The 27,849-nt window shown below is 42.3% G+C and overlaps 1 protein-coding gene across 1 annotated transcript in view; it reads right to left on the bottom strand.

Moving 5' to 3' along the window:
* Plpp3 (phospholipid phosphatase 3) overlaps positions 1–4,512 on the bottom strand; it is a 78,914-nt gene extending 74,402 nt beyond the window's left edge. Inside the window, exon 1 of the mRNA XM_006987196.3 lies at positions 3,803–4,512. Coding sequence (XP_006987258.1) covers positions 3,803–3,941 — 139 coding nt within the window. The 5' untranslated portion in view covers positions 3,942–4,512. The remainder of the gene's footprint in view (positions 1–3,802) is intronic.
* Between the last annotated feature and the right edge of the window lie 23,337 nt (positions 4,513–27,849).

Here is a 27,849-nt window from a genome sequence, read left to right as displayed (position 1 = left end):
GACACATCCCGCCAAGAGGTGGGGAGCTTTCCAGTTAACACCAACTTAGGCTAATTTTCTTCATTATTTCTTTGGTCAAATTTGAGTGTCTCCAGCATATCTGCCGGCATATTTACAAAATTATGAAGAACTTGGAGTTCAAGATGACCTAGTCTCTCTCTCTCTCTCCTTTGCTGCCATGATAAAGAAGTCTATGTCTAGAAAGTTCACATGAATTTGCCCAAATCACACAGTTACAAGTCAACACAAGATGGGAACTCACACCTCCAGGCTCCTTAGTTTTTGCAATAGTTCCTAGAAAAAAAAAAAGCAGAAACGTTTTCTTCCTCTCTGTGAGTTCCCAGAGTATTTGACGGTGGCCTGGGATTTTAGACACAATCCCACTCAACAAGCCATTTTGCAGGGGGAAAAAAAAATTAAAGCTCATAGAAAAATCAGTGTGTCCACAAACACATAACTAGATTTGGGAGCAGCCAGTCACCATCTAAGAAACCTTAGTTTCTGTGTGTAAGGGTTCCATTCTGTTCTCTATGCCCACTGACCCTCTCATCATCAAATAGCACAATAGTAACGATGACTAACAGATGAATAGTAACAATGACACTATGTATATACCATGTACGGAAACAGCTCTAAGGTTCTTATCACACTATTTGCAAATCAAAACTGTCAACATGTGAGAACACCAGATTGAATGGTGTGGTTGTTAACCACCTCCACACTGAATTGCTGATAGAAGAGTTAGAAATCATTTATCCTCCTCCTTTGGTCCAATGTGGGGAATGTGAAGAGGTGAAGAGGCGGACAGCTCTGCAACTGAACGAAAAGATCTTTCATGAGGTCTGAATCTCACTCATCTCCAATGGAAAAGGGACTCCACTTAACGCTGGCTGGCTGACTTCCTGGAGAATCGACCCTTCCTACCTGGAGAGGAACTTTTTCTGGTCTATACCACGGAGATGGCTTTAGAGGCGGTACAGTGAAGAGTCTACTAATTGGTTTATATTTTCAAGAGAGACTAACAACTCAGACAATAGGAAATCTTCTCTGTGGTCCTCACGGAACTCCATACACCAGAACTAATGTGAAAGAGAAAAAAGGTGAGAAGGGGTACTTAATTGAAACAAAAACAAAAAGGATTTCAGAAAATCTAGCACACCAAGATTTGCAATTGTATTTAAAAGCAACCAATGGATAAAGGTAACTGTTGATGGGCGGGAAGCTCTCGGCAGGGTTCTCTGACACCACATTCTTTTGGCCTTCAAACAAGAGTGGACCTTTTGGTTTTCACCCAGAGTTTAGCATTCTGAAAAGGTATGTGAAGCAAGTTAAAGTACTTGCATATTTCCACTTACATAACAGGCACCCAGCTCATCAGCTTTTAGCTTTTCCAGATACTAGGAGATGAAGCTTGGTCTATATTCCTATGGGAGAACAAACAGAAAACTGTCTCTCTTCCTAATATATTAGTACCCTGTAATGCAGACCATATGATCAATAAACTGTAGAAAAATTAAATCATACTGACAGTCTTAGGCAAAAACTGAACCAAGTAGAAACATTTTTTTTTTTTTTAGGACTGCAGTGTGTAGAATATTAAAATCACATGTTGTATTATTAAATCTTCTTTTGGAAGCCAAACAGAGTTATGTTGCATAACCACCTCAAGATACATGTTAATCTTACAGATAGTTTTTCCAATTAAAGGTGTTAGAGGCTGTTCAACCAGCGATGCTGTAATATATAGTTTGTGCTTATGCCGAAGTTTGACAACTGGTTTAGAATTTTCACTCTGGAGAGACACTTGCTGCAAAGAAGGAGCTGAAATGCCATGCACATACACCGCACCCCTTAATTCCACCCGGAATACACAGGAAAACATCTTGGGGGTACCGTTGTCCCTGCATAAGTTATAGTTGACAGGCACTGCTCTCCACACACTGTTCAACACTGCCTTCTTTTTATGAGAATGCAACATCTTTGAGAGCACTCCCCGCCCCCCCCCCCCAACCAAAAAGAGTGTCTAGAAGCTAGAGCAATGAGTGTAAAGGCTGTCAAGGGAAGTCCAGCTTTCCTAATGATAAAGCAGGAGGCAGGGGGCTTGCCCCACAGACGGCAGAGAAAGTGCTGATCCCGCCCACCGTGGACACACTCAAACCCTGGGAGGCCTCAGACAAGTGTGCTGCACACAGCTTCAGCCTTTTTAATGTCTTCTCCATATCCCCACCCCACCCTAACAACTGGATTAGAAGACCTTAAGTACTCATCTGTTTCACTCGGCGTGATAATAAGCCTGCTGCCACCAGGAAGGTGGGCCCCCCAGTGACAACTACTCTACATAGCATCTTAATGTTGACCCCCTGTGAACTGAACAGGGAATGGGATCCCCATGAACTACAGCTGCCCCCTTCCCTTTCACGGACTGCAATCTTACCTCTAACCGTCTCTATCGGAAGGGGGGCATTCTTCATTTTAAATTCTAAAGAAACCTATCGACTCACAAAATTCTCTGAGGGTAGTTGGACAAGGAACAGGAGGCCACTGCCTAAACGTCCTCCACAAGGTAGCAAAGCCGGGCCCCGCACGATCTGCACGAACTAACAACCCCCTTCCACGGGGACTGAAACCTCCGTGCAGGAGTTCTATTTTGGGGGAACTGGACGGGGAACACAGATGTTTCTTCAGTTAGCAGTGTTGGCAGAACAGCTTCTGGACGGCATCCGAGTTCTTAATGCAGGAAGGGGCCTCACAAACCATCTACTTGAACCCACTCATTCAACTGAGGAGGAAACTGAGGCCAAGGGGGAATTTGGGTGGCACACCCATCTGGAGGCAGAGGGGCAAGGCTCTGGTGACAAGTTTTGCACACTTGCGTTTACATCAAAATTCACTTAAAAGAAAAAAAAAGAAGTCCTATTTTTACTTCAACCTCGGGACTACGGTGGATTCACGTCAATAGCTTCTCTCTCCCCTAGCCTGGTTCAATAATCGCCCCCCCCCCACCCCCGCCACTCCAGTTCCTTTGACTCCCACCATCCTTCCAGCTGGAGCTTACATCTGTTCTGCAAAAACAGACGTGCGCCAGCGCCTCAACTTTGAGGGAGTGACGCTCAACTGTGGTCCCCAAGCAAGATCGTGGCTGGCTTTCCTTCAGTGGCTTCCTGGGTGGACCCGACTCCTAGCCCCTGCCTGCACGAATCAGGGAGTGAGCAGGTTTAAAACGGATGCCCGCGAAGCTGCCTACCACCTGGCACACAGTAGGCGCTCAACAAGTGACGCGCTCCTCGGTGCCTAGGACCTGGTTGGGAAGAACCCAGTCCCACTCCCCGGGGGCTTTCAACCTAGCGAGCAGCGAGTGACAAGGCCAGCTTGCGCGACTGGCCCGGCAAGGCAGCGCGACGGAAGGGGTGGATGTTTACATGCAGCCGGGACCAGCAGCGCCACTGCTGTTGGAGCCCGGCTTGCCCAGAGACCTAAATGGGTCTCTCTCAGACTCGGATGCAGGGAGGAGAGCCACAGGCTGCCTCCAGATCATGGAGCTCGAGCCCACACCTTTCCGAGGGGCTCTGCCCCGCTCCCAACTGGAGATTACCCCTGAGAAGCTGGTTCCAGCTGCCGCGAATGCACAAGCACGCCCCAACTTGTATTCGCAGGCCTGGGATTGGGGGGTCCGGGAGGGCGGGGAGCTCGCGGCTAGCACGGCGCCCGGAGGATGGCTGCGGAGCCTCAGGGGCTGACAGCGCGGCGGGGCCCGGGGTCCGGAGGGAGTGGGGGTGGGGTTGACCCGTGGGGCTGCGCTCACCCATGAAGAGGCAGAAGAGGTCGAGGCAGATGAGCAACACTCGCTTGCTGCCGCCCTTCCTCGGGTTGTTGTTGAGCGCCGGGCTGCCGCCGTTCTTACTCTCGGGGACGATCGCCTTGTCGTACTTGTAGTTTTGCATGGCGCTGGCAGCGGAGAGCCTCCCGGGACGCTGCGGGCCGCCGCTGTTCAGGAGCGGGTCTGCGGGCTCGGGACGCCGCGGCGAGAGTGCAGTCCGGCCGAGTAGTTCCAACTGCAGGCGCGGATAGGTTTCCCCTCTGGGCGCCTCTGCTTTCCTCTCAACCCCAAACTGTTCGCTAGTCCAAGAGGAAGAGAGCCAAATCCCGAGCAGAAACTTTTGCAGCGCTGTGCTGCCCGGGACGCGCACGGCTGGCGTGCGTCTGCGTGCTAAAGTTTGCGAGTGGGCAGCGTCGGCGTCCCGCCACCGTCCTCCGCAGCTACTTAATGAATGGAGCGGCGCGGAGCCCTGCAAACTCCGCCGCGTCCTGCAGCTCTCGGCAGCGTCTGCTCCAACTCCAACTCTGCCTCCTCCTCCTGCTCCTCCTCCTGCTGCTGCTGCTGCCGCCCGGGCTGCCGCTGTGATCGCTCGGTTTGTTTTCTGAGCTTATATTTCACGAGCTCCTTTAAAAAGCGAGGGGGGAGGAGAAGGACCTCCTTACTTGGCTCCGACGGGATTCTGAAAGCACAGCCCCTTCCTTAAGCTGCCTAAAACGTAGGATAATTAAGGCCACATTTCCCCCACCCCCTTCCAAAAAAAAAAAAAAAAAAAAATCCTAAAAGGAAAAGTTGCTCTCAAACCAGAGAATCCGGGAGCCCCTAGCGTTCAGAAACTCCAAAGTGTCACAAAAGGAAAATACATATAAATAAAAAGAAGCATTTTCTTGCTGGCCTTGGAATGGGTGGGGGGCGCAGAGGGAGGTCTGTAAAACCAAAATGCAGTTTTATTTATTTACAAATTTCAGCCTCGAATGGGATTATCCTAAAAATACAATTTTCAAGGAAAGCTGAGTTTATTGTTTTGGTTTTAACACTCAGCCCTGGATAGTTGTGCTAGGTTCAGAAGATAATATGGTATAAAAGACTCTGGAGCCAGATACCTTGTTCTAGAATCCTGGCTATGTCTCTGTGCCTCAGTTTCCCCACGAGTAAACTGTCTTCCCACGAGTGTTTCTCCCCAAGCAGTCATGGTGGGTATATAATCGATTAATCCACAAAAGCTTCTAAAATAGTGCTTGTACATCAGAAGAGCTCCATAAGTTGAGCCAATACTTTATTACTGAATGTGGGAATACCAAATCCAACCACACCCACCCCTTTGCTAGTCCAGCTGGCCTTCAATGTACCTGTGCCACCCTGGGGAACTCCAGTCAACGGTGGTCCTGGCCTTGACTTTCAAGGAATCTAATGCTTTCCCTTGGATGTTCTCATAATGTTGACTATTTTTATGTGAGTTGTTTTTTCTCTTCAAGATAGAGAATGAACACTTATAGGACCAGGGCCCTCCCTTACCTTACATCTTCCAAAGCACACACGTACATTTCTTCTATGGGTCTTTATTACAGAGATGGAAATGATTCTAGTTTTTTTTTTTTTTTTTTTTTTTGAGACAGGGTCTCTCTACATAGCCTTCATTATCCTGGAACTCACTATGTAGACCAGGCTGGTCTCAAACTCACTCCATCTTCTCCCGAGAGCTAGGATTAAAGGCAACCATGTACAATTGGCTCTAGCTTTTTAAAAAGATTTTATGTGTTCTATATGTATTAGTGTTTTCCCTGAATGTTTATCTGTGCCCCATGTTCCTGCAGCACCCACAGAGGCCATCACAGGTGTCAGACCCCCTAGAACTGGAGCTACAGGTGATTGTGAGTCACTGTGGGTGCTGAGAACCCAACCTAGGTCCTCTGCAAGAACACTAATCACTCTTAATCACTGAACCATCTCTCCAGCTCTGGGTTCTAGCTTTTGGATGCATAGTACCAATCATTGGCTGACTGCCTTATTGGACCATTCCATAACCCTATATCCCACTTTGAGCCATCTTGAATATTCCTTAATATTCCTTTCAACTCCCCCCCCCACAGCTGTCTTACATCTCTGCCTACACTGTAGATCTCCCTCCCCTAACTAGCAAGCTGTTTCTCTGCTGTACACCCTGACCTTTCACCTCCTCTCTGTGACCTGGCTTGATTCTTGCACAGAATTAATTTCACCATCAATATTCTGTTTAGGTCGCTCATGTAATACTCATCTCACTATAACGTGGTGTGGGTTAGCAGAAACTAGTCATTTGTATAAATTAGTATCCTCACTGCATCTCTTTAGTGCTCCAGGTTTGGGGTATGCTGAATTAAGCTCAAACTGGGACCGGTTAACAATAAAAGGTAAGGAAGTACAAAATCCTGTCTTCTGAAAGCAAGATGTGCCAAGGAAGCTTGGGAGCAGATGTGTTAGCTGCCAATCAGAGGCAGCGTCCCATTAGGAGAGCAGGCAAAGGCCCCTGGCACCTAAGACAAGTTCCCTCAACCCCCCTTTCAGGAGAAACAACACAGTCTCTTACCTGTTAGAAGAGCAGCAACAATGGGAAGCTGATGTAATAATTAATAGCCTTCTAAAAGGAATTCGGAGTACCACTGTCTTTTCCGGGGCCCACCCAACCCTCTTCACAGCCGTAACCCTCCTTGAAATTCAAAGGCACCACACCTGGGAATTCCAATCGGAAAGGCAGCTTTTGCAAACCTTCTGCAGCATCTCTAACCTTTCCCCTCCTGCTTGGGCCCCCAAAGCAGCATCGGGCCTCCGTTTCCCACTCTATCTTATTTCACTTTTCACAAGGGGCCAGAATTTGCTTCTCCCAGGCCTGAACCCCGAGGCCTGTCTTGGAGAGCCCAGGAAGCAGTGATGAAAGTCACTGTTCCAGAAAGAGCTCCGTGAAGTTCAGTTATCCCCCTCCGTAGTCCTGACCTGCTCCTCCTCATCTGGAAGATGAGCTGCACTAAGAACAAATGCCTTGCTGGCAGTGGTGGCACACACCTTTAATCCCAGCACTCGGGAGCCAGGCGGATCGCTGTGAGTTCGAGGCCAGCCTGGTCTACAGAGCGAGATCCAGGACAGGCACCAACTCGACACAGAGAAACCCTGTCTCGAAAAAAAAAAAAAAAGAACAAATGCCTTTAAAAAGCCAAACTTCTCTCATTGTCTGATAGCACAAGGCTAAACCATCATTGCTATTTTTACAAATTACTGAGATGGTTAACTTTAGCCCTCACTAGCTTTGGTTCAAGGAACCTATTTCATGTTAAGGTTCTCTGGCTTAAACTCAATTACTTATTAAGAAAGATAAAAATCTGTTATCCCAAAAGCAGATTAAAAAAGATGATAAATGGGTGTTTAAATAAAAGCTTTCTATTTCCATTTACGGGGCTTTGTAGGCCATTACTCTTCCTAACTAAAAGATCATGGTGTTAATTGATGCGTGCAGTTCTATGCAAACAAGATTATATTTGGATAGCTCTCAAGGGAACAGAATATTTGAAATGTTCGTTAAAATTGACTTGAACAAGTCATAAAATAGAGTGTCAATCTAATTCTTTAGGTAATCAGATACAAATCTGCCTAACCAGATATATATATATAAACCTGAAGGCCTCTTGACTTTACCTTTTTTTCTTATTCAGTTTTACCCCTCCCCTTGTCCTCCTTCTCCACGGCTTTAAACCTGACAGTTGAGCCGTCTTACCAACAAATAAAATGCAGTGAAGCCGGCTTCACATAGTTTACGATGGTGTCATTTCAAAGTCATTAAGTAATTAAAATTCCTGGTAAACACAGCTTACGCACACACTCACACAGTAAAATGACAGCCAGTTCACTAGCATGGCTCTGTACATGCTGTCACCCCAGCGGGGATAAATGCCTTCATGAGAGTAACTTACTACGTGTGGTAACCGCAGCGCGTCCTTCTTAAATAACCTCCCTCCCAAGAGGTTTAATAGCTCTCATTTCTAGGATCTCTCCTTACCTCATAACTTTCTCTCTCTCTCTCTCTCTCTCTCTCTCTCTCTCTCTCTCTCTCTCTCTCTCTCTCTCTCCCCCTAATATCTACTTAATCACCTTTTAACCCTTGGTATCTAATTAGTCACTTTTATTTTTGAAAAATTGCTATGAACTGGCTCTGGGAACGTTTGAAGGAGAAGTGGAGAGTACCTCTACATAAACTTGTGCCCTCGGAAAGTCAGAGCCCCGTGTTCTAAGTTGTGAAATTAAGACGACATCAGGTTCGCTAGAAAGTGCCCATCTAGCCGGGCTCTTCAAAACTGAATCATTCCACCTCTGGTACATACTAATCAAAGCTGCCTGGCTTGTTACTGTGAACACTGAATTCGATATCTTGAGTAACTCCACACTTACCCGCCTGAGCCAAAGCAGGACGGAAGTAAGGATGTAGGTCAGAAGATCTGGTCTCTGCTGTTTGCCCTGAGGCAAACTGAGGAACCAGCCCAGCCTTCACTTCCTTCAAAACTTTTAAATGAGGCTGGCGTTTTTCTTCGTGGATGATTCAAGAAGTTTTAAAAATGAAAGAACACCTGAAATCATCTTGACACCTGAAATCATCTGGTGCACAATAGACATGTGAATGTTAAGAAGCCTTGAGTCTGGTCCCCAGCACCGCAAAAGTTGAAATAAACAATGCATTGAATGAAGACTATTTCTACAACACACACAACTTTAGTATTCATTAGGCCTGTTTTGTCCTTGAGAAAATCTAGGCAAGCCTATCCAAACGGGACAGAACCAGTTTTCTTACAGATAAAGTGAAAGCAATTGCCACATTAGCTCACGCAATGCAAAGTCTGCCGCGCTGGAAAATTTACAGAACAGCCCACCCACCCCCCACCCCCAGCACAGGGGACATTTCGTTATGCTTGCTTCAGAAATGCAGAAACTGGATCCTGGAATGATGAGCGCTTGGCTTGGGTCGGAGGTGAGGAGACTCCTGAAGCCCAAGTCAGATTTGTTCATTTCTAATTCAAGACTATCTTCATCATCCCACAAGGCCTTGTTCTGGAAGATGCTCAGAGGTTTCTGCTTCCTCCCAGTGGTTTCCCAGAAGGCCTCGCGGGCTTGCTCCCTGACGGAACTGGCCTTCCTTTGTGTTTGTTAGGAGACCGGGTTTTAATTGGTTTGTTGTTTCTTACAGGACGGTAAGATCACAATGTCGTTTGACATCATGTCTCTGAGACAAGAGATTTGTGTTCATCGTTTGTCAAGCCGGTTGTTGTTACAGAAAGAGAGCTTTAGGAATGAATCCCAAACCGGGCTGCTCCGAGGCGACCTGGGGATCACATCAACATTGTTACTCTTTTCTTTAGCTCCCTGGTAGAGCTGCAAAGAGTGAACGTTACATTACTTCATGCAGTTAATACCGATGGGGCAAAAACAAAAGCCCCGGATATAGGCCAGTTTGAGAAACTGGAAATGAAGATGCTGCAGGGCCTGCTCTCGACTAGGCAAAACCAGCCCTCCTCTCACTCAAAAGGAGACTCATGCTGCCACCTTGTGGCACTACAGAAAAATGCTCCGACTACCGGAGGGAAAATTGTAACTGGCGGCTGAGGAATGGTTGGAACTATTACATGATGCATAAAGCAATAGGCAGAGTAGGTATATTTTGAAGATCGGGATACTGTTCATTTATTTGGTAACTATTTAGCGGATGACTGCTATGTACGCGCCTAACACTTCTAGAGCAAACAGACTAAGCAAGCAAACGAACAAGCTAACTCCTACGGGAGCCTTTAAGCATCCGGTTTATCATATCCATGAATTCATCTTAAATTCTAAACAACCATAGGAGTAAGTCTTTTCCATGTTATGGATGAGGTTCCTAAGCACAGGAAGATGAAGAAACTGGTTAAAGGTGACTGGTTGAGTCCCAGACTTGAACCCGGGAAGAGAGGAGACATCCTCTCTTTAGTCATTAATCAACATTGAATAAACTTTGCCCTCAGTCTAACTTATAAGGAGAAAGATAAGTGTTTCTGAAGGGGCTGCTTATTTGTGTTTGTCTGAGAGGATGTGATGGATGATGATGATGATGATGATGATGATGATGATGATAATGATGTGTGTGTATATGTTCAATGAATTCACAAATATAAGTGTCCTATATATACATCCACTTCATTTCTGTGTGCATAATTACTCACTGTATGCACACATGTGTTTATTTAACATTTAACCACTCATCAGTTTTTTCTGAATACCCATGCTATGCTAGAATTCCCATTAGGACCAGGGGATGACCAGATTAGAGCTTGGGATTGCATCCTTCACAAGCATTAGTTGTTTTCTTCAGAAAGACTATAATCTCAGACAGGAATCAAAGTATGTGCTTCCCATGTTATATGACAAGCTTTCAAGCAGGAGTCACGACTAGAAGAGATTTATGATTCACCACAGGGGCCCCAGAGAAAGGCCTCCAGTGCATACAAGTCACAGTTGTAAACACAGCTGAAGAGGTTTGTGACATCTGAAGTGCACAGAAAGAAAGGCCCCAGGTCTCTACCTCACACACATCCTTGCTCATCTTTCCTGCTTTTAAGGTTTGGGTTGTAGAATAATATACGTGTGCTATGCTATACAAGTAGTGGTTGGGAACCTTTAGATTCACTTGTTAAAATCTCCTATTAACTTTTATACAAATGTGTGTTTGGCCACGAACTACATCCAAATCAAATACCTCAAATGCTTCCCTAACCTCTTCCTACTTAATGATCCCTCACCAAAGCTGACCACTTTTCAGAGCTGAATGATTCATTGTTGAACTTCTTACCGCCAGTATCCGGTATGCACGGGGCCTTGGGTTAAATCCCCAGCATCCTTATGTTTCCTTATTCAATATGATGTCTGAGAGAGCTATCCACGCTCTTTTGTGTCATTCATTATCACTTACTGTATGTCACCTCGCTTCCTGCTAGGTCGTAACTTCCTTGTTCTAAATTGTGCTGTTTCTATTTGTGATCTGTCATGGATAAAGCTGCTAATGAACCTTTTCTTGGGCAGGTCTTGCAGTGGGATATTCTCATTTTGTTAGGCATACCGCACAGGGCGGCTGTGTTCCCATGTAGTAAATACCATTCACGAATGTTTCAGGATAGCTATAATAAATACCACTCTAACTGATCATGATGTCTTTGGCACTTGATACTGTCATGCCGTTGGGGTTTAGCCGTTCTGGTGATTTTACATGGGCATTGCATTGCATTTTTTGTTGTCTTTTGTTTTGTTTTGTTTTCTTGAGGGGGGAAAGAAAACAGTTTATTTGGCGTATACTTCCATATAACTGTTTGTCATCGAAGGAAGTTGGAACAGGAGCTCAAATAGGGCAGGAACCTGGAGGAGGGAGTTGATGCAGGGCCATGCAGGGGTGCTGCTTGCTATATTGCTACCCATGGCTTGCCCAGCCTGCTTTCATATAGAACCCAGGGCCACTGACCCTGGGATGGTCCCACTCAAAATGGACTGCGCCTTCCTCCACCAATCACTAATTATGGAAATGCCTTACAATCCAGCTTACAACCCGATCATATGCAGGCATTTTTTTTTCAGTAGAGATTTCCTCTTCTCAGATGATTCATGATTTCAGCATGTATCAAATTGATATTAGACAACCCAGTCTATTAGCCCAGACTTGCCATGTACTATGTCACTGAGAATTTCTTGGAACACATAAAACTGCGTGTGCCATCCAGTGCTGGGAATACAGGAATGTGGGTCACTGGGAAGGAGAACGAGATAAGGGAATAAATGTCCTCTTAGAGTCCAGGCTTTTCTTGAGGAGTTTCAAATACATAGGGACTTGTGTAAAAATCAGAGTCCATTGTCCACTTGTAAGCTGGTATAGTCAATAGTTCATTGTGGTTTTAATAGGCATTTCTTTAATGTGTTATGTACTCACTAGACATTATTTAGTGAGGTACATATTCAAGGTGTTTGTTCCTCCCTTAAATGTCTTTTTAGGGATCATCTGTCTTCTCTATAGAGAATGTATTTCTCCTATCTGCAACTTACCTTTGTACTTGCTTGATTCTGCATTTTAGAAGTCAGCAAAATTTTTCTAAACAGGGCCAAACAGTAGTTACTTTAGACTTCACAGGGTGTGTGGTCTCCATGGCAACTAACCAACTCTGTCACTGTGCTACTAGAGCAGCCACAGAACCTACCATTGAGTAAGTCTGATGAGTGAGCTTGGCTATGTTTCAATCAAATTTATTTATGGACACTAACATTTGAATTTCATCCATATCTCACATATTACAAAATTCCATCTTCTGAGTTCTTCATCTATATAAAAATAGAAAAACTATTCTTACTTCACAAGCTGCTCGATGGAATGTGGCAGGCTTGATTTGGCTGATAGTCCATAACTTGGCAAGCTCCAGTGTATTTTATATACCTAAGTTCTTCATTTTAATGAATGCCAATTTATCCATCTCTTTTATCATTAATGTTTTTGTTCCTATATAAGAAATCTCTGCCTATTGCAAGTGTTATGACTATATGCCCTCATTTTATTTTATCCTTTTGTTGATGTCCATACTCCCTCTGGGACTGAGTTTTGAGTGATGAGTGGATCGTAGGTCAGTGCTTCTGTTTCTGTACACTCCAGTGACTGCACACCTTTTGCGACTATGACCCATGTGCACGATGGCCCTTCCCCATGTGCCTATGTTGAATCAAACCTCTCCTGGTCATCACCTCAAGAACTACTCATTTAATCTTAATGTGCAACATAGCTATACATGATACGTAGGGGAAGAGGCTAAGTGGAAAAAAGGTCCCAATTTTCCAGAGTATGAACATGGATTACATTTATCAATTTGATGTATGGTCAACAGAAAATAATTATTCTGGAAAATTAACCCAGTTTGTCATTGCAATTCCACAGTAAATGTGAAACTAATCATGGCCTTGGATCATATTAATAATTATAGTCAGATTTTCTTTGGACCGCCAGTTCCCAAATAACGATATGGAGACTTCTTATTAAGTATGAAAGCTTGGCCTTATCTTAGGCTTGTTCTCAACTAGCTCTTAAAACTTAAATTAACTCATTTATATCAATCTGTGTTCTGCCACATGGCTCGTTACCTCTCCTCCATACTGAACGTCCAACTCTCCCTCCCCTCCCTAATTCTCCCCAGCAAATTCCCCACCTCTCAGATTCTTCCCAGAGTCCAGAGTTCCTATCTCTTCCCAGAAGTCTCTCCTGTCCTCTCCTGCTTAGCTATCGGCCATTCAGCTCATTATTAAACCAATCAGAAGGTGCCTTGGCAGAAACACATCTTCACAGTGTACAAAAAGTTTATTCCACAACAAATAATTGCTATGGTCACATGAACATCTCTACTTTAAGTAACTCATCTGCTTCATTTAGTTCTATATACACTCTGAATTCATACACACACACACACACACACACACACACACACACACACACGGATATAGACACACACAGACACACTTCTAAAAGGCAGTTTTTTAACCTGGAAGGAAAATACATGAATGTGAAAAAGTTCCTAATGAAAGCAAAGGAGAACCTCATATTTTAAGAGTCATTTGTTTATCTTATGTGTTTGAATGTTTTGTCTGTCTGTCTGTCTGTCTGTCTGTGCATCACGTGTGTGCCTGGTGCCCTTGGAGTTCAGAAGAGAGAATCAAATCCCCTGAAATTAGAGTTATAGACAAGTGTAAGCTGCTATGTGGGTACTGGGAACTAAAACTATACCCTCTGCAAGAGCAGTGGATCCTCTTAACTGCTGAACCTTCTCTTCAGTCCAAATTTCACATTTTTTATTGACTATGACAAACTGAAAAGTAATCTCTAAGAAAGATAAGCTCAGTGTTCTTAATAGCCCAAACCTGTGAAGTTACCTTATTTAGAAAAGACAGGAGGTGTGACTGCTTCTGATACAATTGAACTAAGGAGCTTGGGGTAAACTTATCCTGCATGACCAGGAGAGCCCTAAAGCCAATGACTTTTTTTTTTTTTTTTTTTTAACAAGAGACAGAAGAAGAGCTGGGGAGGTAGCTCAGCAGTGGAAAACTTGCCTAGGACATACAAGACCCTGGGTTTAATCCCTGAGTATAGGGGAGTGGGGGATGGGGAGGGGCTCACGTGAAGACATGAGCACACAGAAAAACTCACAGTAAGATAGAGGCAGAGATGGCAGTAGTGTGGCCAGCAGTGTAGACCCAGAAGTTGTAATAGATAAACAATGGCATCTTCCTAAAGACTCTGGAAGCTATCTAGGATATTTTGCCCCCAGAACGGCAAAGGCCACACATTTCTCCAGATTGATTAAATGTAATGATCTTCCCCAGTCCACTTTTTATTTCCTAAATCTTGGAAGGCAGAAATGGGATGCAGGATTACAGGGACACATTGAGGGGTGTGATGGATGTTCCTGGTTGTCAACTTGACTATATCTGGGATGAACTATATAACCCAGAAATGGAGGGCACACTTGTGATCTAGACCTTGAGGCAAGAAAACACACCTCTGACTTGGATCTTGAGGCCAGATGACCCACGCCTTTAATCTAGACCTTGAGGCTGGAAGGTACACCTTTAATCTGGGCCACACCTTCTGCTGGAAGGACTATGGAAGAAGGAGAGGGGTGTGTTCAGTTCTTCACCTGCTCACCCTCACCTTGTCAGCACAACCATTCTTCACTGTCCTTGGAGCCTACTTCTTCAGGATTCTAGCATATACAGAAGACCCGCTGAGACACTCAGTCTCATGGGACTGAGCAGCTACTGGATTCTTGGACTTTTATTCACAGCTAGCCATTGATAGCTAGTGGCCTGTAAGTTATTCCAATAAATCCCCATGCATATATATATATACATATATATATGCATATATATGTGCATATACAGATGTATGGATGTATGTATATGAGAGAGAGGAGAGAAATTAATTCTATAAGTTCTATGACTCTAGAGAACCCTGACTAATACAAGGAGTCTCTTCTCTGAGTGTCCATTCCTTGGCCATGTCCCTGTTCACCAGGCCCAACCCTCCCCAGTCTGCATTCTCCATAGAACTTAGCCAACCTTGTATTTTTATTGGTTTTTTCATTTGTCTTCTTCCACCAGACATTGAACTGTTAGGATAGATTTTTCCCCTCCTCGTTTATCTCTTTCTAATACCTAGTACTCAATAAATGTTAAATACATTAGAAGATGAACAAATGTGTAAGTGAATATATGAAGGACCTGTGCCCCCATACACAAAGACTACTGGGAGAGGTCATAGAGTCTTTGATACTGTCAAACAGGTGTCTCCACTTAAGGAAACCTGCTTCTTCATTGTTCATTAGATTAAAAAGCACAGCCAAGAGCTGGGGGGTTTGTCTAATAGCATCCTGTGTTCCAGAACAGCCCATTTTCCCCAGGCATTATGTTCTTTGGCCAAGTGTCTATACAAACTCCATATCTTCCCTTCTGTGTTCTCATTCTCTCTCTCTCTCTCCTTCCCTTCCTCCTCTCTCCTCCCCCTCCTCTCCCCTACCCTCCTCTCTATATATCCTTTTCTCCCCTTTCTCCCCCTCAGGAAATGCTCACTGACTCTTATCTCCCATCTCTAATTATTGGGCAAATTAATGGACAGTATGGGGTTAACCTAACATGAATAAAAGAAGCTGATTGGGACAATACTTACATAGAAAACAAGGAAATAAACTTCAGTAACATTTTGAACATCAAATGTTTGGTTGTTTTTATGTGTCCTATTTCATCTCTTCATGCCAAATCTGTGAGACAATAGAATTAGTTGCCACACTATCTACTTACTCTGTGCCATCCCTCTGGATTTTGGGTGTGCCATCTAATGAGTGCAGTATGTAATGACCTATGAGGTCTGTACTGATTTATCTCTACTTGGAGATTATAAAAAATGAGACTCAAAGAGATTAAGTAGTGTTCTCAAGGTCATAAAGCATAGCCACATATGGAAATGGAACCCAAATGCAGCAATGGAAGGTTTAAAAACACATATGTTACCTCTATTTTATAATCAATGGAGCCAGGAATAAAGAACATGTTTCACTATCATATGACTACCCAGTCTGAACCATGTCTCAAGCCAATTATCTGTGTATCAGCTTGCTTTCAAACATATCTCAAATTCAGCAGCTTCAGAACTGTACCAAAGCCAACTGCATCAGCGTTCAGAGTCTCTGCCTACCTGTACCCTTCAGAGCCTCCATCCACCCAAGTCACCAACTTTCATTGATTTCTGTCCAATGGATCCCAAAGCCCACCTCTAGCTCCATCCACCTCAACCATCCTTCCCTCCTCCGCCGCCGTAATAAGCTCTTAAGTGTCTCTCCTGCATCTAGACTAACCCACTGCTCACTATCCACACACCAGCCATGGAGAATGATCTTGAAATGGAAATTTCATTATTTCACTTTCTTAATTCCCTCCCAGTCTTCCTCCGTGAAACCTGATAAAATTTCCTGTACATACTAAGATCCTTCCCATAGGGCTGGAGAGATGGTTCAGTGATTAAGAGCACTGACTGCTCTTCCAGGGGACCCAGGTTCAATTCCCAGCACCCACATGGCAGCTCACAAATGTCTGTAACTCCAGTTCCAGGGGATGTGACACCATCACACAGACATATATGTAGGCAAAACACCAATGCACATAAAATAAAGATATATTAAAAAATAGGTTCCTTCCCAACTTGAGGCTATTTATATTCTTTTATTACATTCCTTCTTTTTCTATTTTTTCTGTTACCCAACTCTCCCTTAAAAAAAAAAGACTTATAGAAATGCACATACCACAAATATACCTGTTTATGACATATAATTGATTGGCTTTAGTGTACTCACAAAGAAGTGTGCCATACCACAGTCAGTTTTAGACTATTTTTATCACCTCTAACCAATACTTGGGCTAACTAGCTTTCACTTCCTGTCTTCCCTTCCAGTCTTTGATAGTCACTAATGTACTTCCTGTCTGGATTTGCCTGTGCTGGATTTCCTCTAACTGGAGTTACATCGTAGTGGTCTATTGTCAATGTCTCTTTTTATTTAGGATAATGCTTTTACAGTCCATCCAAGTAGTCGCGTGTGACAGGACATTCCTTTTTCTCATTGCCATATAGTATTCACCTAAATGAGTGTGACATGCTTTTGTTCATGCATTCATATGGAGATTTTTAGACTGTTTCCACTTCTTGAGTATTTTGAACAATGCTGTTAGCCCTTCCTCTACATGAAATGCAGGTCCACTTTAGATGGTCTGGAAGAGTTGTTCTGACTTACATTTAAAGAATCACTCTTTGTGTCATTTTTTGAGAGTAGACTGGGTATAAGCAAAAGTAAAAACAAGGACTGTGAAGATTATTGTACAAATGAAGAGAAAGATCACTATGAATTGAGCTAAGGAGGGAAGGAAGGTTGGGGAAGTGGTCAGTTTCTTGGTATATTTTGAAAGTAGAACCAACAGGACACATCAAAGGTAATTCCTAGCTTTTTATCCCAAGTAACCAGAATGATGAAGGAGTTGCCATCACAAGACAGAGAAGGATTCCTTTGAAGTTAAGCTGGTCTGGGGAAGGGAGTGTTGGAACTGTTTGGACACGCCAAATCTAGAATAATCTCTTAGACAGCTGAGTGACAAGATGCCAAATAGATAACTAGATCTATGTTACAGATGTCACTTAATTTTTCTTGAGAACATCAAACAGCTAGTTTTACTAGTGTATTTTTTTCTTTAATCCATTCAGTGAGTGATTAGTGAGTGCCTGTTATATATAAGGTGCCATTGTAGGCATCTCATAGAATATCTTTGCCCTGGACTGGGTTCCGTGTGTTGCCAGTCATCGGTTAAAGCTGTGTAGACTATAGAGGCCTATTTGCTGTGTCAGTTGTGAGATAATGTGAGGTTGGGTACTCATCACACACTGCCCACCTCTGCTTCAGGTTCTTCAGCTTGAAAATGGAGGGTCGTGCAAGATGGCAGCCGAAATCCTCCCACAGTCTTGAAAAATCCTTCAAATTGCTTATTGAAATGAAAACTGGATTTCCCAGATGATATCATTTCCTTGGCGCTTTGCTAAGTTCTGACAGATTCCTGTCTTCTCTTCATTTACTAAGCAATGAAAACAGAAAGTGTTCCATGTATCCCTGATTCTCTTTAAATAACAAACAAGGCTTTATCCTCTTATTACACAAGAAATATTCAAGGCAAACAAAAATTTATATTCTGTGGTCACTGTTTTCCTTCCCTAGTCCTTCATAACCCCAGTATCTGGAATTACAGTCATAACATGCAGTCTTTAAAATTGTGTTTCATTGATATATTCACTCATTTGTGTAATTGAGCATGTGTTCTGTGTTAAGTCTTAGGAACAAAAACTTGTTCTGTGAAAGATTCATTGATATTCATTAGTGCTGAGGTAAAACAGAAAGCCAACTTTAAATAGGACAATGTAGAATATAGCAGAAGGGTGTTTAAAATCAAAGAGGAGATAGGCGAAGGGCCATTCTCACCTGGAGGGGAAAGATAGGAAGGCACATGGGTCAGTTTGTGACTCAAGGGGGGTCATCTGAAAGGAACTGTTACAAGTAGAACATTGAGTCACTATCAAATGGGTTCCATTCCTGCCATGTGAAGAAGTTGAAAACAAGTCAGGCAGTGGTGGTGCACACCTTAATCCCAGCACTCGGGAGGCAGAGGCAGGCGGATCTCTGAATTCGAGGCCAGCCTGGTCTACAGAGTGAGTTCCAGGACAACCAGAGATACACAAAGAAACCCTGCTTCAAACAAACAAACAAACAAACAAACAAACAAACAAACATGCTGCAGCAGCAGCAGCAACAGAAGGAGGAGGAGGAGGAGGAGGAGGAGGAGGAGGAGGAGGAGGAGGAGGAGGAGGTGTGGTGGCTGCAAGGAGAAGACCCTCCTTCTGTCCTCAGGTATGACTGATGATACCGGGGACAGAAGAGGCCAGCAAGAGCACAGAGGCGAGAAGCACACGGACCAACAGCAAAAGGGAGGACAACTCCATCCAGAACCCCACAGGGAAACTGCACTCAGTTAGCCTGTTGACTTCACTGGGAAAGATTCACAGCATTAAAGGCAGCAGTAAAAGAGAAAGTCACACAAGCCAACCCAGGTGTCCTTCAGTCTCCTAGGAAGGTGAAAGAGAAAGTCACACAAGCCAACCCAGGTGTCCTTCAGACTCCTAGGAAGGTGAAAGAGAAAGTCACACAAGCCAACCCAGGTGTCCTTCAGTCTCCTAGGAAGGTGAAAGAGAAAGTCACACAAGCCAACCCAGGTGTCCTTCAGACTCCTAGGAAGGTGAAAGAGAAAGTCACACAAGCCAACCCAGGTGTCCTTCAGACTCCTAGGAAGGTGAAAGAGAAAGTCACACAAGCCAACCCAGGTGTCCTTCAGACTCCTAGAAGAGTACAAAGCTGACTTATTCATAAAAAAAGGGAAAGGTTCTTTATTACAATATGTAAATTCACCTTCTTCATTTATTGGTTGAGTGTATGTCACTGCAATATGTGACTATTTTATATCTGAACACGGAGAAAATATTTTGTCTAATTCCCCAGCCTATAGATTGGCATGTCAGTGAAAATACATATTCTAAAGTTCGTACATAAGAGTTCATTTCTGTCCTGGACCATTCGTTCTAGATTGTTCTTCAGGAATAAACAGTAATTATTCAGGATCCAGTATTTGGTCCACTTTCTCTAACTAATGACAAGAATCAGAGGAAAAACTTCCAAGGCCCATGTTGAAGGATACGTCTTAGCTTTTAATGGGCGTGTTTCTGAGTTCTCTTTGGAAGAGCGTGCAGGTCCTCAGGTTAACTTCGTCACTGATTCCATTTGCCTTGATGTTGCTTCAGTTCAGAGACGAAGTCAGACCTTCCTACTAGCTCACTGTTGTAATCATGGGTAGGTTAAATCACCTCCTTGATCCTGCATTTTCTGTCTCTTAAATGAGAGGTAGATCAGGTTCCACAGTGTCACATGCCTAATAATGGTGAACATTTTTACACTTCAGCATCACAATGGATCTTGAGTTCTGTAACAGACATAAATTCTTCATGTTTGATAATTGAAATGCTCAGATTTCTAAGATATAGACAAAAGAAGGAAGGCATGCAATGGTATTTTATTTATTTATTTTTCTTTCTTAAGAATTATTTATTCCAGCCTGGACTACCAAGTGAGCCCCAGGAAAGGCGCAAAGCTACACAGAGAAACCCTGTCTCGAAAAACCAAAAAAAAAAAAAAAAAGAATTATTTATTTATTTGTTTGTTTATTTATTTATTATGTATACAGCATGTATGACTGCAGGCCAGAAGAGGGCACCAGATCTCATTACAGATGGTTGTGAGCCGCCATGTGGTTGCTGGGAATTGAACTCAGGACCTCTACAAGAGCAGTCAGTGCTCTTAACCTCTGGGCCATCTCTCCAGCCCATGCAATGGTATTTTAAATCAGACAAGCATATGTATAACAATGGCCTAGAATTTAAAATGTGATTGAGAGTTCATACCAACCAACAACAACAAATGATCTCCATTTGGGGATCATAGCTGGGGATGCTATGCAAACTCCTCCTGGGCTTTTTCACCCTGACTCTGGATTATCTGATTGCCTCTACATTGGAGAACAGGAAATGGAATCTGAACTTCTGTAATTTGCAGGCTACAAAGCTAGCCTGAGTGTTCATCTTTGGCACAGAAGGAAGACACCTCAGCAAAATTATTCCTCTAAAACTTTATTTATTTTATGTATATGAGTATTTTGCCTATGTATGTGTATCATATATGTGCCTAGTGCCCACAGAGGTCACAAAAGGGCATCAGCTTCCTTGGGACTGGAGTTATAGATGGTTGTGAGTGGACCACGTGAGTGCTGGGAATTGAACCAGGGTCCTGTGGAAGAGCAGCTAGTGTTCTTACCTGCTGAGTCATCTCTCCAGCCCCCACACTATTCCTTTAATGCACAAAACCCATCCACTCTTAGAACTGTCAAGACTATGATGGCATCCTGGACCATTTCCTCATTTTATAAGGGAATCTAGTCCAAGCAACTGAGGGGGTTGATTAAAGTAGAAAAAAAAATCTCAAATCTCATTCCCAGTCCATTCCACTTTCCAGCAACACCACATTTTCAGTTTGTTTTCATGGGAAAGACTCTGCTTCAACAAATATGTGAGGAAAGGGAAACATGGCCTTTATACACTCACTCCAAGTCCTTCTAATCTTTATATGTGGTTTTCAACCCCCAACATTTGTAAATGTGTACATTGGTTTGTTTGTGTGTGTGGTCACTTGCTTGACTGGGGGTTGATTGGAGACAGGAATATCATGTAACACAGTATAATAAATGATGATGCATTTAGGAAAATAATTGACACACTGACCATGTCCAGACATTGTTTTGCTAAAGGCGTAAATATGTTGCATTCCATTTTATTCTCATAATAAAGACAGGTGTTATAAACTTTCCTCTTCAATTGAGGAGGGTAATTTGTTTCACCAAATGTCTACTAATTCTAACCTTATTCATATCTAAAATGCTTTCACAGCAATATCTGGATTGTGGTTTGATTATACACCCAACACATCATAGCCAAGTTGGCATGAAGTTAACCATCAAAATATGAATGACGAAAGTCAGACACTGTTCCAAGAGTTATGAAAGTGTATTGGTATTTGCCTTTCCCAGTAGGTAGTTACCCATGTGAATGGTCTCTTTGGGAAATACTTGGAAATTTTGAGTGTATTTGTGTAGGATTTCAGGGTCCTTTTTCCAGAGGAAAGGCTGCTTTTTCCTGCAATCATGTGCTAGTAATGGGTTTGTTACCTTTCAGCTCCCAATGTACCCACCAATTCTTTCTGCATGATAATGCATGGAATTTCATAACCTATTTCCATAGTGAGAAAATACTGAGCTTTCTCAGCAGAGGATGCTAGAAGAATGATCTCAGAGGAAGGAGCCTTTTCTGCTCCAGGTGACTGTGCTGTTGCTCAGAAGCATATTCAGTTGAGTTTCATCCCAGTGCAGCCTGATAACCATTACTCAAAGGCCTTTCAGTGCAAGCCTTGGGTCTTCTGGGTCTCTTGTCTATACCATATCAGTACATTTCTCTTCTCTGACATAAGGTCTGAACCCTGGCCTTCCGGAGATAATACCTCCTTTACAGATCTGACTTTCCTTGGGAATTCCCTCACGGTTAGGGTAGTCTTGTATTTTATAGTTACTCTTTATGATAGCTTAATTGTTCTTCATATTGGACATCCCATTTTTGTGTCTTTGCATGGTTTCTAATGTCCTGATCAGAACTGAACTGATAGAGAATAGGGGTGATCCCCAAAATTCTATGCTGTTGTTGTTTGAACAAGAACTCCATAGACTTGGTCATAGTTGGTAGAGCTGTTGGGTTAGAGAATTGTGTGCCCTTTAGAAGATACAGTCTTGCTGGAAGAAACATGTCCATAGGAGCAGGTGTTGAGAATTTATAGTCTCTACTCCCTGTTCTTCTATTTGCCTCCTGTGTATGGATGAAATGTAACCCAGCCAGCTTTCTGCTCATATTAGCATGCCTTCCTCACAATTAGGGACTCTAGCCTTCTGGAACCATAAACTAAATCAAACCTTTCTTCTTTAAGTTGCTTTTGGTCATGGTATTCTACAGGCTGCAGGAAAAATAGCTACTGTACATGCCTACAAGTCATGATTTGGGATTGGTTTGGCCGTACCCCTGGACTTGTATACAGTGCTATGTATCTTGCTAGTGGAAAGTGGGATGCTAGTAACCTGTGGCATGTGATGGCATCATAACTAGTCAATTTGTGGTTGATTATGATAAAGTACAAGGTGAAACACATTGCTTGGAAACTCAGTTTTCTGCTGTGTTTGACCAGTATGACAGCACCATAAATATTGAGACCATGTTCAGGAATACAGTATAAAAGGGAAAAATTCTCATTCTTAACTCTCAGCTGTCTTCTCTGCAAAAGTAGTTTTCTCATATATCCTTTGCATACAAAATACTTAGCTGTTGGCTGTGTGCGGCGCGCTCCTCGGTCAGCGAGGAAGAACGACCACCATGCGAGGATCCGTCTCAGAACACACTTTATTGGAGCGCCTCTTGATTAAGGGAGAGCGGGAGGTGAGGGGCCCCGAGAACTAAACTGCAGCTGCTTATAAAGGGAATCAGGCAAACGTGCCGTGCCGTACTGTGATTGGGTCCCGCCAGAATGCTAGCACGGGGAGCCACGGGATAGGCTGAGGACATAAGGCCAATTACCATACTCGTGCATCATAGCCAAATATGGAGTTGTTTACAGCTAGGCTCCCAGGAAGCCAGCGCCATCTTTGAATAGCGGCTCCCTACAGCTGTGCCTGGCCTGGGTCCCAGATACTTGCTTTCTGCTTGCCTAGTAGTTGTGGACAGCTGGACAGCAGAGAGTCTCACTGATAGTCATCCAGTGGGTTCTGCTGTACTTTCACCAGTGAGAGCTACTGCCCCACTTTCTCATCCTTCAGGAGTGCTCACCCATAGCCCTATGCCATCGTCTCTTTCTCTGTTTGATCACTGCTAATTCTGAACTTTTGTGTTTATAAATCACTGTGCACTTTCTGGGGCCTGGTTGGACTTAGGCTGAAATGAAATCTAGGTCTGACATTTGGCACAAGGAAATGGTTATAAAAACTATATAGCAGTAAGAGATGTGGCATTTAATATATTAAATGAAAAAAAGCAGAATATAATGTTTATATACATATTATAAAAGAGTATTAGAAGGGAATGCATAAAATATACAATTGAGCTAATATACAATATTGTAGGAAATTAATAATGACCCTTCTTTTATGTTCCAGATAATATGTGCTTAAATACTTCTTTTAAAGTGGTCTTAAGAAATATACTAATATTCAGTACCTTTGTTTCCTGCTCTGACAAGGTGATTTGTTACGGCAATGGAATATCCAGATTAACATTCCTCCAATCTCAGAAATAAACCATAAGCTAACAGATGTTTCTGAGAAAACTACTGAAAGATATTATAAAGAACAGTTATCAACCATTCAGGTTGTACAAAAACAGAGTACAACAGCTGCTGATCGTTCAAAGGTACCAACAGCCCTACCTTTCAAATGGTTAACTGACAAACCTAATGGCCTTTGACATCAGAAAAATTACAGGACTTAGAAGAGTTGGTACAGAAGTAGCTAAATGTTCAACATATTGAAGAATTGACCAGTCCTTGGAAATCTCCTATATTTGTCATTAAAAAGAAATCTGGAAAATGGAGAATGGTAACAGATGTAAGAGCTATTAATAAGGTGATTCAGCTAATGGGCTCTTTACAGCCTGGACTTCCCTTGCCTTCTCTATTACCTAAAGGATGGTCTATTTTAGTGAATGATTTAAAAGACTGCTTTTTTTACTTTACTTTTGCAAGATGGAGAAAAAATTGCCTTCACAGTCACTCACTACTCATAATAATTCCCAGGCTGTTAAAAGATATCAGTGGAAAGTACTACCACATGGGATGTTAAACAGCCCTACTTTGTGTCAATATTTTGTACAATAGCCATTGGAAATAATTAATAATCAGTTTCCTCAATTATAATTTACCATTATGTAGATGATGTCTTACTAGCTGATTCAGATGCAGACATCTTAGAGAAAATGTTTGAAGAAATAAAGAAAATTTTGCCTTGTTGGGGATTACAAATTGCTCCTAAAAAAATACAAAGAGGAGATTCTATTAATTACCTGGACATAAAACAGGTTCACAAAAAATTCAACCACAGAAAGTACAAATCATGAATGATCAATTATGAGCTCTTAATTTTCAAAAATTGCTAGGAGATATTTACTGACTATGACCCACAATTGAATTGACAATGCAAGAACTAAGTATTTATTTCAAACCCTACAAGATGATAAGGACTTAAATAGTCCAAGAAAATTATCAGCTGAGGCTGAGAGAGAATTGGCTTTGGTAGAAAAGAAATTACAGGATGTATATGTGGATTGTTTGGATCTGTAGCTTGATTGTATTCTGGTTATTTTACCTTCTAGATATCCCCCTACAGAAATTCTAATGCAGAGAGAAGATAATATCTTAGAATGGATATTTTTACCACACAGAGTAAAAAATTAAAGGCCTATGTAGAAAAGGCTTTTGAACTGATTCTGAAAGGAAAATTAAGACTCCATCAGTCAGCAAGACTAGACTCAGCAGAAATTGTGGTACCTTTTACTAATGCTGAAATTTACTCATTATGAACAGAAAGTGAACATTGGCAAAGAGCTTGCAGCAATTTTTTTTGGGAGAGATTATTAACCAGTATCTCCAAAGCAGGAGATTTCAATCTATAAAGAGAACTAATTGGATCCTTCTTCATATTGTATGGGGAATACCAATTTCTGGAGCCCCTACATTCTATACTGATGTAAACAAATCAAGAAAGGCAGGTTATAAGTCAGGAAATTTAAGTAAAGTGGCTCAAAGTCCTTATGATTCTGTTCTAAAGTCAGAAATATATGCTGTTCTCATGATATTATTAGGTTTTCCAGAGCCTCTTAATATAGTTACTGACTCTCAACATGCAGATAAAGTTGTTTTACATATTGAAACTGCTGCATTTATTCCAGATGATTCAGAATTGACTTTCTTATTTATTCAGTTACAAGAAATAATCAGAAACAGAAGTCATCCCTTGTATATAACACATATCCTATCCTATCCAGGTTTACCAGGCCCTCTAGCACAAGGTAATGATGAAATTGATCAGCTATTGGTAGGAAATGTGCTAGAAGCTCAGAATTTCATAAGAAACATGGATGTTGATAGAAAGGGTCTGAAAAATTTTTTTTCCATCACTTGGCAACAAGCCAAGGAAATGTCCTACTTGTTCTTTGTATAAGCAGACTCTACTACCTGCAAGAAGTAATCGAAAGAGTACTCAAATAAATGAAATTTGGCAAATGGATGTGTTTCATTTTGCAGAGTTTGGAAAATTAAATATGTATACCATATTATAGATACATATTTAGTATTTCATTGGGCAACTGCTTTGAGCACTGAAAAGGCTGGTTCTGTAATACATTTATTAGAAGTTATGGCTATCGTGGGGATACCTGTACAAACTAAGACTGACAGTGCTCTAGCATATGTCTCTAGTAAAATGAAACAGTGTTTTTGTATATTACAGCACAAAGCATATTACAGGTATACCACACAATCCTACAGGGAAAGCAATTATAGAAAGATCTAATCGTACTCTAAAAGATCTGCTTAATAAGCAGAAAGAGGTAATAAAGACCTCTAGAAATAGATTGCACAATGCTTTATTAATGTTACATTTTCTAAATGCTAATGAGAAAGGAATGACAGCTGAGGAGAGACATTGGATACTAGAAAAAAATGTTGAATTTTATAAATGGCCTTATTCATTAAAAAAACAAACAAACAAACCAGAGCCAGATACTGGGGTGAAAGCCAAGAGATCAGAGGCCTAGGACAAACCACAGTCAACCTCACCTCTCCAACTTCTCAGGATTCAGAGAGAGCTGCTTCCTGGATACCCATACCTATATGCCTTTCTGTCCCTGCCCTTTTACTTCCTCTCTCTGCCCAGCTACATTACTTCCTCTTTCTGCCCAGCTCTGTCATTTCCTGTCTGTCTATACAGACCTCAAGACATGTATAGTTAACTAGTGTTGGAATTAAAGGCGTGTGCCACCACCACACTTGGTTCTGTTCCCAGTGTGGCCTTGAACTCACAGAGATCTGGATGGATCTCTGCCTCCCGAATGCTAGGATTAAAGGCATGTGCTAACATTGCCTGACATCTATGTTTAATATAGTGGCTGGCTTTTTCCTCTGATCCTCAGATAAGCTTTATTAGGAATGCACAAATTTAATTCACCACAGAATTAAATCAGCCTGTATACTTTAAAGATATGTTGATCTTGGAGTGGAAACCAGGATATGTGTTACATTGGGGAAGAGGTTTTGCTTTTGTTTCCACAGGAGAAGAAAAACTATGGATACCATCAAAATTGTTAAAGATTAGATTTGAACAGTAGAGAACTCTTGATTAGGAGAGGGGATATTCCATCAAACAGAGTGACCATTCAATCTAAACTAATGTATAAGTCTAACAAATGCTTTTCACTTGATCAGATATATCTTGCCAAAAAGGAAACTCTTCAAAGTTAGGGTTGCAATAGGGTGTGGTGATATATTGTGTATTAAATAAATCTTGCCTGAGGATTAGAGGACAAAGTCAGCCACTAGATTAAACACAGAGGCCAGGCAGTGGTGGCACACACCTTTAATCCTAGCACTCTGGAGACAGAGATCCTTCTGGATCTCTGTGAGTTCAAAGCCACCCTGGACTACATGAGATTGATTCAGTCTAGGAGAGAAACAGAGCCAGACAGTGATGTCACACACCTTTAATCCCACTAGGAAGGAAGTGAAATGGCTGGGCAGAGAAAGGCATATAAGGTGTGAGGAGATAGGAACTAGAGCTCTTTTGGCTGAGGACTCAGAGGCTTCAGTCAGAGGATTCATGGAGATAGGATCTCACATTTCATTTGGCCTGAGGATTCAATAGTGGTGAGAAGTTTCCCTAGTGGCTTGTTCCTTTGTCTCTCTGATCTTTCAGCATTTACCACAGTATCTGGCTCCAGGTTTATATTATAATACCATTTAAGATTCGTATAACAGTTTTGTTTTTGTCTTTCCAGGAGAACGAAGGCATTCAACTAGGAATCTGAAGACCACTGGACAAATGAGACATCAAAAGAAAAAGGATGAATCATCCAGAGAAAATATCCTAAGATAGCCAATTAGTATATCACATTTCCAACAGGATAAGATTTCATAAATCTTCCCAAATGTTTGTTTCTGCTGTTCTTTACAGACATATCAGGCAAGTGGTCTTTTTGT

The sequence above is a fragment of the Peromyscus maniculatus genome, chromosome 2 (assembly GCF_049852395.1).
Source record: "Peromyscus maniculatus bairdii isolate BWxNUB_F1_BW_parent chromosome 2, HU_Pman_BW_mat_3.1, whole genome shotgun sequence".
NCBI lineage: Eukaryota > Metazoa > Chordata > Mammalia > Rodentia > Cricetidae > Peromyscus > Peromyscus maniculatus.
Note: the sequence above shows the minus strand (reverse complement) of the source record. Positions and strands in the feature narration are given on the sequence as shown.